The sequence below is a fragment of the Meles meles genome, chromosome 16, assembly GCF_922984935.1.
Source record: "Meles meles chromosome 16, mMelMel3.1 paternal haplotype, whole genome shotgun sequence".
In the NCBI taxonomy this organism is placed as follows: domain Eukaryota; kingdom Metazoa; phylum Chordata; class Mammalia; order Carnivora; family Mustelidae; genus Meles; species Meles meles.
Genome location: NC_060081.1, coordinates 30,168,824 through 30,181,685, shown reverse-complemented (window position 1 = coordinate 30,181,685; position 12,862 = coordinate 30,168,824). Strand labels below are relative to the sequence as shown.

Sequence of the window (12,862 nt, the reverse complement as noted above, 5' to 3'; positions counted from 1 at the left end):
TTACAGAGGCTGTGTCTTGATGCCTTGGTCTAGAAGTTGGACCCAAAGATGTCTTTGCTAGTAAATGTGGTTCCACGCTTAGTTTCCTCGATTCAACATGTAAGCGTGTTTCAGGAATCAACCTCTTAGATACTTCCAGTGGTACAGTTAAATCCACAGCTGTATTGCCATGCATTAATGGACCTAGAGCTAACCCGTCAGGTTTTGTACTTTGGGGCTGTGGTTCTGGGGTCAGTGGCACAGATTTCATACCTTGAAATTCAGGTTCTGAGGTCAACTTCTTATAGTTCCTAAATTCTGAATATGGTCCTAGATTCAGGTGAACAAACGTCATACTTTGGGACTCTGGGTTCAACACTTCTGGATTTATTCCTTGCATCTCTGATCCTGGTACTAACGCTGGAGATTCTTGTATTATGTGTTGAGGCATTCGAGTCTCCAGGGCTTTTACGCCTTGGAGCATTGTCTCAAGAGCATCTTGGAACGGCACTGAGTTTGCCTGCATACATTCTGAAGTCTGGTTCAATGGCCCTGGAGTACTTCTTAAAGATGGTTGTGTCAACTCCATAGATTCTTTCCTGTGGTGACAAGGGTTGGAAGTCAACTCTACTTCTGCTCCTTGATATCCTGGCTCTGTGATCATTCCTGAAGATTCCAAAGCTTGGTGCCATGGGGTTAATCCTTCAGGTTCTGTGGCTTGATGATTTGGCTTGAGGTTCAGCTCTACAGAGTTTACTGCTTGAATGTGTGCCCCTGAGCTTGGCTCCTCATATTTCATACTTTCCACCTGTGTTTCAGGAATCACATTTCTACATTCTGCCATTTGAGGAAATTTCACATCTTTAAGCAATAGTACTGGGGCTGTCTCCTTAGATCTTTCATCTGGTAACCATGGCTTTGAGGCAAACTCCATAGATTTCTTATCTTCCTGTGGTGGTCTTAGGATCAACTCCACAGCTTTTGTATCTGAAAACTTCGGTGGGAGGGCCAAATGAACATATTCCAGACCTTGCAACTGTGAATTGTGGGTCAAATCTAGCGATTTCCTATTTTGCAAGTGTGGTGCCTGGGCTAACTCAGCAGATTTTCCACTTTGTTGTTGTGTTCCTAGGTTCAAATGAATAGATTTCACACCTTGAAGCTGAGACCCTGGGGCTAACTGCACAGAATTCCCACTTTCCAGCTGTGAAATAGGTGCCAACTCATTAGATTTTACAGTCTGCAGTTGAAGTTCTGGGGCCAGTTCTATAGGGCTCACAGTTGGGATCGGCTGTCCATATTTTACCATCTGTGGGACCGAACCTGGAGTTACGTCTATAGATTTTACATTCTGCAATCCTGGGGATAACTTCATAGAATCCACAGTCTTAACTTGTGGCATTGGCTTCACCCCCAGATATTCTGCACCTGGAAGTAGAGATGTAGTGGTCATTACTGCAGATTCTGTGACTTGATGCAGTGGCTCTTGGCTCATTTCCTTAGATGGTGCTCTTTGACCCAGTGATCTTGGGACTGTCCCTAAATGTTCCATTATTTGATGATGTGACTGTTTTGGCTCAGCCAGATTTCTGATTATGGGGTCAGAAGCCAACCCCATAGTTTCCATAATTTGATGGCTTTTCCTTGGACACATCTCTGAAGATTCTAAGATTTGATGCCTTGGGGTCAAACGTGGAGATTCCATGACCTGATGAGGTAGCCCTGGGGTTAATGCTGTAGTTTTTGTGCCTTGAACATATGGTTGTGGAGTCATCTCCACAGAGTCTTGCACTTGAATCCGTGACCCAGGAGTCAACTCCAGAGGTTTCCTGACTTGAGATACTGGCCTTGAGGTCAAATCCTGAGTTTCTACAACTTGTGATTGTGGTGTTATGATCATTCCCATGGGTGACCCCAGTGCTGCTGGGGTTACCTTTAAAGAGTGTATGGATTGATGTGATGGCATTGGAATCATCCCTACTGATTCTGTGATTTTAAGTGGTGGCTTTGGAGGTAAACCCACAGATCCTACAACTCCAGGTGGACCAATAGTAGGAGGACAGCTAGAAGATGTCAAACCGACTGGTTGAGTTGCTCCTGGGGCCAAAGTTGCAATTTCAGACTGTGAATCTCCAGATTCTATAACATGTGGCGGTGCTGGTGGAATTATTCCCATGAAATCCATAGCTTGTAATTGTGCCACTGGAGTAACTTTCGTGTAATCAGTAACTTGATGCGATGGACTGGAGATCATTTCCAGTGATCTTGTATTTTGACATATTGGCCCTGGAGGAATCTTCAATGGTCCTGTGATTTGACTTTCTGGATTTAAGGTTATATTCACTGATTCAGTAACTTTAGGATGTGGCCCAAAAGTCATTTCCACAGTTTCCACAACTGTATATTTTGCCTTTGGATGCATCTTTCCTGATGGTATAACTTTATGGTCCAATGATGTGGCTATTTCCCCTGATTTCATGGCTTGGGATGGTGTTCTTGGGGTTTTTCCCACTGGTTTTATGATATGTGGATGTGATTCATTAATCATCCCCATAGAATCTGTGACTTGAAGCAATGCTGCAGGAGTTACCGTCACATTATCTGTGACTTGATTCACTGGTCTGGAGGTCATCTTTGATTCCATAACTCGATGCTGAGCACTTGGTGTTACCTCCACTGGTTCAGTGACTTGATATGATGGTTTAGTGCTTACACTCACTTTTTTTGTGGTTTCCATTGGTTTCCCAACTTTGGCTGGTGGCTGTGGGAACAAACCTACAGATTCTATCACTTCTGAATGTGATTCTGGGATCATCCCCATCGAATCCATGACTTGAAGTAAAGCTAAAGGAGTTACCTTTATACTATCTGTAACTTGACATGGTAGACTTGGGGTCAATTCCACATTAGTCATGTGGGACTTATGCTGCTGAATCCTTTTTTCCAGACGACCTATGACCCTCTGTTCTATATTAAGTTCTAGGACATGTTTTGGCTCCTTCTGCAGTCCAGTGGTTTTCTCTGGAATTATGTCAGCTCCTAAATTTTTGGGAAGTGGAGTGCCCAATGATGTAACTAAGGGCCTGGATGTAAGGATTTGGGGGCCATCCCCAAGTTGTGACTGCTTACCTGGGATAAGTGACTGTGAAATTTTTGTTTCTGTTCTATTTAATCCAGATTCCACTCCAATATTCACATGGAGCTGAAATGATGGACAGTTTGGGAATTTATTGTAGAGACTTTGTTCAGTGCTTTGATGAATGGGCACAGATACCTGGATTTGAGGTTTCTCTGGTTCAGGAACTCCTCCTTGTGCCTCAATTAAATAATTCAGCATTCCCCATGATTCCCTCACAGGCAGAGGCACTGCTTGTTCCCTCAAAGTATAAACCTTCCAAGCCATATGTCCCTCTAACTCCCACCTAGCTAAAGGAGAAAGCCGGATTGGAGCCCACCCCGAGAATCGTGGTCTTGCCTTGGTGAAAATAAAATCTGGCCCATGATCCAATGTCAAATGACTCTTGCTCTCTCCCCCATTCTTTGTTTTTTCTTGTTGGCGGAGATCTGGGGATTCAAACATAGAGTTGATAAAAGAGTTTTGGGATCTTAAGGGTGAAAGAGCTGCCAAATTCTGTAAAAGTTTTGATTTCCCAAACTCTGAGAGCTGAAAAGGAGGCAGGGGTGTGCCTTTGTTCCTGAACATGGAAGACTGGGTTTTGGGTAAAATAGGTAAACTATGGCTCCGGAGTTGCCAGGTTGTTCCTTCAGAAAAGACGGGAAGGTGGGACAGGCAGGAGTTGTTGCATAATGATCCAAAGGAGCTGCTGTCCTTAGTAGAATGTTTTGCCTTCTTACAGCCACAACAGGGTAAAACAGGCTTCTGAGCCACAAGCACAGAGGAGGTGGAGGAAGAAATCACATCCTGTGATTCAGGCAAACATAATTTCTTAAGACTTGATCTAAGAAATAAAGAAAAGTTTCCATTTGCTTTGAGGCTGGAAAAAGTAGGAAAAGGGAAAGGTAACGGCTATTTCAAATGTGAAATATTTTGGCCCGAGGGAGAACAATAACAACAAAAGAGATTGTTTTCCCCAATATCAATTACTTGTGTGAAGAATTCCTCTACCAGGAGGAGAGGACGGTATGGGTCTCCATTCCAATCAGAAATGATCCATGGACTAAAACCTTTGGACCCAGAATTTATCCCCACTGCCAAAACTAAGTAAATAAGCCACCACCTAACAATCTCTCTTTTCCCTCTCTTTTCCCCTCCCTCTTTCCCTCTCTACTACCTCCCTTCTTTGGTCTCTTCCTCCCTCCCTCTTAAAAGTTCTACCACCTTTGGGGCACCTGGCTAGCTCAGCTGGTAGAGCATGCAATTCTTGGTCTCAAGAATTCAACCCCCACATTGTGGGTAGAGTTTACCTAAGACAAAAACAAAAACTTCCACCACCCAACCTCCCCCCAGAAATGACCTTCCCTGACCTTGCACATTCCAGATGTTGGAAGATCTGATGAAGACTTCTGTCCATGGACCAGAGTACATACTCCTGGGCCCATCCTATAGGGAGACCTGAAAAGCTGGACACAAGAGTAGGTCAATGTCACTGAAGTGATATTAAAGTACTAGTAAGGAAACCAATAAGAATAGTGACTTAACTTAGAAAAGGAACAGCTATCATTGTGAGGGAAGTAAAACAGTACTAGGTACCTTTCTCCTAACTCATACAGAGTTTATCAGTAGAGTAAGCTGAAGAGAGGAGGAATAGATAGTGAAGGTCAACTCTACTCACTGTGTCCAAGTAGCTTCCGAGCAGCTCATCCTAAGTTTTTCTTCCCACTGGGAAGCTGGGAACAGAGGTAAAGAAGCTTTTAGCACCCTAATTGTTGATACCACCTCTACCTTGTTCCACCCCGGTGTTTTACAGATAAGACAACAAAGGTGAAATCATGCCTAGGATCATTAAGTTAATTAGTGGTAGAGCTCAGACTTAACCCAAGTCTCAAGTTTTTATATTTTGAACTCTACTCTGCTGCCTTCACCATGTAGTAGATTAAGCTGTTGGAAAGCGCAGGAACAGTCATGCGAGTAGGGAGTTGGAGTAGGGGAATCAAAGTTCATAACACATGTTTTTCCCCCCAACAGAGTCTACCCAGTGCCTATGACAGGGGAAAAAGTTATCGGAACTTCCTGCACCAAACATTAATCTCACCAAATTTCTTTCCTGATGCTTTGAGTTCTACACGAAAGGAAAATTAGGAAAGAGAGCATGGGGAAAAGAAGCATAGGAAGAATTATCAATCTGTTTACATCTCTTTGGAAGTTGCTAAAAAGAATCTAGCATCTTTGGAGATGCTAGAAAGAATAAGCACATTTCTTTCGTTTACATAATCTGTCTCAAATTCCCTCCCTCAAACTGTTATTAAAGTCTGGAGTTTTAAAGCAGACCCACAGTTGATTTGTCATTAGCCTTGAGCTGAAGAATAAAGGATAGGATCTTTCTGACCTGTGAGTTTCTGGATCTTTTTCAATTTACGCTGCTTTGAAGTCTAGAGAGGCACAAAGAGAAAAAAATAAAATCAGAAAATGTTCTAGGTTAGAGAATCAAGAGCACATTTCCTCTCACAGACACAAATATTGATACAGTTGGTGTCCATAACCACAGCACAACTGGCACCCCATTCATGTATTCATAGATCATTTAATGAGTGCTTACTAAGTTCTAGGCATTAGGTTGGGTGCTAGGACTACAAAGATAAATATGACCCCTGTATTCTGGGAATTCACATTAATGGCAAAACAGATGTCTAAACAGCTAAATTATAATACAGTGTGGCAAATATATAACACATAAATAGTATATAAATAAATAGATAACAAAACATATAAATATATTAAATTTATTAAAATTTATAGATATATTAATAAATAAATATATAACAGAAATATAAGTGTTACAGAATAAAAGGACAGTGATTAACTGCCTGGGAAAGATGGGGAAAATTACTCAAGAAGTGGCCATTTGTACTGGAGTCTGAAGAATCAACAGAAAGTTTTTGGTGAAAAAAAGAGCCTGCCAGGCAAGTCAAAAGCACCATCACCAAGAAGATTATAAAGTCATGAGTGTCAGGTGCACATTGGCTAAGACAAAAGCTGAAAATATAAGCGGAAGCCAGATTTTGCCAAATGATGGAATTTTTATTTGATCCTTTAGGTCAGGATTTCCCAATCAGTAACGTAATCTCCTAAGTTTTTTGCAAGCTTGTTCCAGGTCACTTTAAAGGCAGAAATTACATTTGTTACCATTTCAAATAAAACAATTTTTATTTCTCCCTTTTGAATCATGACATCAGTCTCAGAGAGTGTATTATAAGAGTCTACATAATATTATTCATAGTACTGCCAAATGTTTTAGCTAAACAGTGTTGAATAAAAGCGTTAAATGCAAAAATTCTCCCAGGAATGGTGGTTCAACATAAGAAAGTAAATCAATGTGATACACCACATTAATAACACAAAGGGGAAAAAAGATGGACAATTATCTCAACTGGTGGAGAAAAAGGATTGCCAAAATCCAACACCTATTCATGATTTAATAAAAAAAAATAAAGACACTCAACAAACTAGGGATAGAAGGGAATTTCCTCAATATAGTAAGGGGTATTAATGAAAAACCCATAGCTAATATCATTCTCAATAGCGAAAGCCTGAGAGCTTTCCTTTTAAGGTAGTGAACAGACAAGGATGCTCAATTTCACTACTTTTCTTTAACATTGTGCTAGAAACTCCGACCAGAGCAATTAGGTAAGAAAAATAAAAGCCATCTTTTCCTTTGGAAAGGAAAAGTTAAACAATCTCTATCTCTGTTCATAGATGACATAATCTTATTTACAGAAGATCGTAAATAATACACACACATACACACACACACACACACACACACACACACAAAACCCAATTAGAACTAATAAATGAATTTAGCAAAGTTACAGAATGCAGTATCAACACACAAAAATCAGTTGTTTTTTTTTTTTTAGGTTGGTTCCATACTGGGCCCAATGGAGAGCTTGACCTCATGACCCTAAGATCAAGATAAAGATCAATATCAAGACCTAAGCTGAGATCAAGTCTTGGATGCTTAGGGGTACCTAGGTGGTTCAGTTGTCAAGAGTCTGCCTTCTGCTCAGATCATGTTCCCAGAGTCCTGGGATCAAGCCCTGCATCTGGCTCCCTGCTCAGCTGGAAGCCTGCTTCTCCCTCTCCCACTCCCCCTGCTTGTGTTCCCTCTCTCGCTGTATCTCTCTCCGTGTCAAATAAATAAATAAAATATTTTTAAATATAAATAATTTAATTTAATTTTTAAAAAACTGATTGAAAATAGAAACCCTGGCCTCTGCCTTCAGCTCAGGTCATGATCTCAGGATCCTGGGATGGAGGCTGGTATCAGGCTCTCTGCTCGGTGGGGAGCCTGCTTCTCCTCTTTCTCTCCCTCTGCCTGCCTCTCTGCCTACTTGTGATCTGTGTGTCAAATAAATGAATAAAAAAAAATCTTTATAGATTTTATTTTTAAATTTAAAATTAAAATTAAAACGAAATTTAAATTTTAAAAATTTTAGATAAATCCCCTGATATGAGGAAGTGGAGATGCAACATGGGGGGTTAGGGGGATAGGAGAAGAGTAAATGAAACAAGATGGCATTGGGAGGGAAACAGACCATAAGTGACTCTTAATCTCACAAAACAAACTGAGGGCTGCTGGGGGGAGGGGAGGTTGGGAGAGGGGGAGTGGGGTTATGGACATTGGGAAGGGTATGTGCTATGATGAGTGCTGTGAAGTGTGTAAGCCTGGCGATTCACAGACCTGTACCCCTGGGGATAAAAATACATTATATGTTTATAAAAAATAAGAAATAAATAAAAAATTCTAAAAAATAAAAAAATTAAATAAATCTTTAAAGATTTATTTTATTTATTTGTTTATATTTATTTGAGATAGAGACCATGAGAGAGAGCATGAGAGTGGAGAAGATCAGAGGGAGAAGCAGACTCCCTGTGCAGCTGGGAGCCTGATGCAGGACTTGATCCCAGAACTCCAGGATCATGACCTGAGCCAAAGGCAGTTGCTTCACCAATTGAGCCACCCAGGCACCCTATTTTGAAGTACTGATATAATTCCGAAAATGGCATTTTTTTAAGATTTTATTTTTAAATAATCTCTACACCCAGTGTGGGCCTCAAACTTACTATCCCAAGACCAAGAGTCACATGCTCTACTGACTGAGCCAGGCAGGTGCCCCTAGAAAATGGCATTTAAAATACCAGACGTTGGGGCACTTGGGTGGCTCAGTGGGTTAAAGCCTCTGCCTTTGGCTCAGGTCATGATCCCATGGTCCTGGGATCCAGCCCCACATTAGGCTCTCTGCTCAGTGGGGAGCCTGCTTGCCCCTCTCTCTCTGTCTGCCTCTCTGCCTACTTGTGATCTCTGTCTGCCAAATAAATAAATAAAATCTTTTAAAAAATAAAAATAAAATAAAATACCAGACATTGTGTCCCTCCTAATAATCATCATGACCTTTGAAATTGTCTCCCCTCCCTCCAAAGAAGTAATTCTGATAAGTCTTAGACCCAACTTTCCCATTTAAAGAAATAGAGAAGAAAAATGGAACATATTAAATAACAACATGGGTATTTAATCAGTAGAATCTTGCCTGCAAAACTCTAGAGGACAAATGATCCATTTCTTTAACATATAAATGGAAAGAATAAAAGAAAGATATGGAGGTAGGGAATCTACAAATTATAAGGAAATTAAACACACCAACCAATCTCAATATGTGAACCTTATTTAGATCTTGAGTCAAGCAGACTGTAAAAAATAATTTATATCATTTATGATACATTTGGTATTTGCCCAAACCAAATTCAGTGTTTATTTTCCTATTTTGGTAGGTTTTTTTTTTTTTTTACTCTTTATAAAATATTTTTATTTTAATTTTAATAATTTTTTTTATTTTTTAATTTATTTATTTTTTCAGCGTAACAGTATTCATTGTTTTTGCACAACACCCAGTGCTCCATGCAAAACGTGCCCTCCCTATTACCTACCACCTGTTCCCCCAACCTCCCACCCCTACATTTGGTATTTGAATACTGATGGATATTTGATGGTACTCAAAGATTATTGTTAAATTTTTAGGCATAGTAATGATACTGTGATTAAGTATTTTCTCTTAAAAGAGTCTTTACCTTTTAGACACACATATTTAATCATGAATGAAATTATGTTACCCGACATTTGCTTCAGAACAATGCAGAGTTGAAGCTGGGTTATGGAATCATGAAGATTCATTATGCACTTTTTAAAAAAAGATTTATTTATTTATTTACTTATTTATTTGACAGACAGAGATCACAAGTAGGCAGAGAGGCAGGCAGAGAGGGAGGAAGGGAAGAAGGCTCCCCGCTGAGCAGAGAGCCCAACTCAGGGCTCTGCTCCATCCCAGGACCCCCTTGGATCATGACCTGAGCAAAGGCAGAGGCTTTAACGCACTGAGCCACCCAGGTGCCCCTTATTATGCACTTCTATGTGCTTTTGATTTGTTTAAAAATTTCCTTAAAATGACAAAAAAAATTATTTACTATAGCTCCAGAAATCCCTCTTTATGGAAAGCTAAATATTATTAAAAGAAATTAAAAAGGCCTAAATAAATGGAAAGACAAACACATTCAAAGATCAGAACACTCATTATTTTTACTACATTAATTATCCTTAAACTGACCTATAAATTCAGTTTCATTCCCATAAAAATCCTGCATATTTTTGTGTGACAATTAACAGGATAATTAAAAAATACAGAAATGCCAATGACCTGGGATGCCTGGGTGGCTGTCAGTTGAGTGTGCAACTCTTGGTTTTGGCTTGGGTTGTGATCCTGCATTGGGCATTGCACTTAGTAGGAAGTCGCTTGAGATTCTCTCTCTCCCTCTCCCTCTGCCCCTCCCCCAGCTCACACATGGGCACGTGGTCTCTCTCTAAAATAAATAAAATAAATCTTTAAAAAAAAGAAAGAAATGCCAATGACCTAGAATAACTAGACAATTTTGAAGAAGATCAAAGTTGTAAGACACGACCAAACTTCAGGACTTACTACAAAGTCTTATTAATAAAGACAGTGAAGTATAAGGACAGACAGACCAAAGTAACAAAATAAAGAGCCCTGAAATTGACCCACACATGTGTACATTTATATGATTTATGACAGGGTCATCAATGCAATTGAAAGAGAAAAAGTGATGGTCTTTTCAGTAAATGGTGCTGGGAGAAACGACTGGAGTTTAGAGTGTGATGGTGAGGTAGTCATGTAAGTATAGTGTCAGATTTAAAATTTTGGTATTTTGTTCATCATAAATTTTCCACATTAATTTTTATTTTTAAATAATATTGTATTAAATATTACCTTGTTTACTAGGCTTTTTGATGCCCCTTAAATTTTGTGCCCAAGGTGAATGACTCTCTCATTTCACCCAGTCCCTGCCTTCCTGGAGGGATTGGATAATTCTATGGGAGGAAAAAAGAACTTTGATCCCTACCTTATACCATACACAAAAAAGTAATTTGAGATGGATCATAGGCCTTAATGTAAATGAAAAAAAGGTGGGGGGGGCTTCTAGAAGAAACATAGAAGACTATTATCATAGCCTGGGGGCAGGCAAAAATTTCTTACATTGGACATGACAAAAAAAACCCTGAGCATAAAAGCAAAAACTGATACATTGGATTTCATTAAAATTAAGAACTTCTGTTCATTAGCACACCACTGTGAGTGAAAAGATAAGCCACAGTGGGAAGATTGATTTTGAATACCTACATCTGACAAACAATTCATGTCTATAATATGTAAAGAGTTCCTACAAATTAGTAAGTAAAAGATTGGCAATCCAACCGTTAAAAATGGGCCAAAAAATTGAACAGGAAGGTCATAAAAGAGGATTTTCAAATGACCAATTAACATAAGAAGTTTCTCAATATCATTAGTAAACATGGAAATGCACATTATAAACCACAACGCAATGCCAAACACACTACCTAGAGTGGCTAAAATTAAAAAGATGGTCAATGTCAAGTGTTCACAAGAATGTGGAGAAACTAGAACTCTCATACTCTACTAATGGAAGTATAAATTGGTATAATTACTTTAGAGAACTGTTTGTTATCATCTACTAAAATTAAACATACATAGCACATGGCCAGGCATATTTCCAATGGAAATAGGGTTCCACATCAACAATGTATCATTTACAATTAACATCTTGAAACTTTATCTTACATTTTATATAGACACTTTATATACATTTTAACTATAAAAAATAACTGACTTTTTGAAATGCAATATGCAAGAAGGAAATTATTTTTTTTATTTTTTAAATTTTAACTCCTGCATAGTTAACATACAGTGTTATGTTCAGTTTCAGGTATATAATACAGTGACTCAACAGTTCTATATACTACTTGGAGCTCATCAAGATACTCTTATGGTGCCTGGCTGGCTCAGTTGGTAGAGTGTGCCACTCTTGATCTTGGGATTGTAGGTTTGACCCCCCCTGTTGGGTATAAGGATTACTTAAAAAAAATCTTAAAAAGAATAAAGATAGTATACTCTTAATCTCCTTCACCTATTTCATTCATCCTCCCACCCACCTTCCCGCTGGTAACCATCTGTTTGTTTTCTATAGCTAAGAGTCCGTATTTTGGTTTGTCTTTCTCATTTTTCTCTTTTGTTCATTTGTTTTGTTTCTTAAATGGCGCATATGAGTGAAATCATATGGAATTTGTCTTTCTCTGACTGGCTTATTTTGCTTAGCATTATACTCTCCTGATCCACCTGTGCTGTTGCAAATGGCAAGTTTTCAATCTTTTTTATGACCGAATAATATTCCATTGTATATGTATATCACATCGTCTTTTTCCAATCATCTCCCAATGGATGTATAATCCTATTTTTATAAGGTTCAAATGAGGCAAAAATAATCCATGACTCTAGACATCACAATAGAGATTGCCTCTGGGTGGGAGGAGAACAGACTGGCGAGGACCATGAAGGAACTCTCTAGGATTATGGCAGTATTATAAGCTTGATTGGGGGTGCTAGTTAATAGGTGTATAAATTTATCAAAACTCATCAAACTGTACACTTAAGATCTATGCATTTTGCTGTTTATAATTATGCCTGAATGAAAAGTGTATTTGACAAAAAAGCCTTTTTTTACATATATATGTACTAGGAAATTTTATTAATTATGTAGCAAGGTGACATTGAGGAATTTTCACTATACATCCTTCTGAGAAAGGAACGAATGTTTGCCCTCCCCAAAGAGGGTAGCCAGGCCTTTGTTCTTAAGGACTTAGTTTTCCTAATCCATGGCAAAGAGTTAAGTTCCTCCTGCTGAAAAAATTGCCAAGAACCTTAAAGACACCCCTCATATAAGACTAGACCTGTGGAGTATTTTAAGCTGAATTGTGCCGGAGGCTTAGTATTTGGTGTTTCCAGGGTTGAGAAGAACAGGAAGCTGGCTTCCTGATATGGAGACAATGCTGAAGCTGCAATTACACTGAAATAATGAGGCCCTGAGCCTGGTGGGATTCAGGTCCTCCTGGTCCTAGGATCTCAGAGATAGTAGACTGGGAGTCTTGACAAAGGTTTCTGTGACCAAGCTTGGCACACTGGAACTGAGCCACAGATTTTGCCTTCAGATGGCAAAGATGAAAAGCAACAGTTACTCCCATGGTTTGAGGACCTAACCCTCTGGGCACCTGGGTGGGTCAGTTGGTTGAGTGTCTCTTGATTTGGGCTCATGTCCTGATCAAGCCCCACATTGGGCTCC

The 12,862-nt window shown here is 39.3% G+C and overlaps 2 protein-coding genes across 2 annotated transcripts; both read right to left on the bottom strand.

The window, feature by feature from the left end:
- Positions 1-29: 29 nt before the first annotated feature.
- LOC123926565 (uncharacterized protein C2orf16-like) lies at positions 30-1,541 on the bottom strand. Its single transcript, XM_045980523.1, has 2 exons — positions 195-1,541; positions 30-57 (listed from the first exon to the last, which is right to left on the bottom strand). The coding sequence occupies exons 1-2, from the start codon at positions 1,529-1,531 to the stop codon at positions 30-32; spliced, it is 1,365 nt and encodes a 454-aa protein (XP_045836479.1). The 5' UTR covers positions 1,532-1,541.
- A 511-nt stretch (positions 1,542-2,052) lies between these two features.
- Positions 2,053-4,754, bottom strand: LOC123926564. Its single transcript, XM_045980522.1, has 3 exons — positions 4,465-4,754; positions 2,837-3,938; positions 2,053-2,076 (listed from the first exon to the last, which is right to left on the bottom strand). The coding sequence occupies exons 1-3, from the start codon at positions 4,509-4,511 to the stop codon at positions 2,053-2,055; spliced, it is 1,173 nt and encodes a 390-aa protein (XP_045836478.1). The 5' UTR covers positions 4,512-4,754.
- Positions 4,755-12,862: the final 8,108 nt, after the last annotated feature.

Coding starts and splice junctions, on each gene's coding strand:
- LOC123926564 (XM_045980522.1), bottom strand. CDS start 4,511: ATGGACAGAAGTCTTCATCAGATCTTCCAACATCTGGAATGTGCAAG. Junction 3,939..4,464: donor CAACATCTGGAATGTGCAAG/GTCAGGGAAGGT, acceptor TTTATTTCTTAG/ATCAAGTCTTAAGAAATTAT. Junction 2,077..2,836: donor AAGTTACAGATAGTATAAAG/GTAACTCCTTTA, acceptor CTTTGGCCCCAG/GAGCAACTCAACCAGTCGGT.
- LOC123926565 (XM_045980523.1), bottom strand. CDS start 1,531: ATGGAACATTTAGGGACAGTCCCAAGATCACTGGGTCAAAGAGCACCA. Junction 58..194: donor CAAAGTACAAAACCTGACGG/GTTAGCTCTAGG, acceptor CACATTTACTAG/CAAAGACATCTTTGGGTCCA.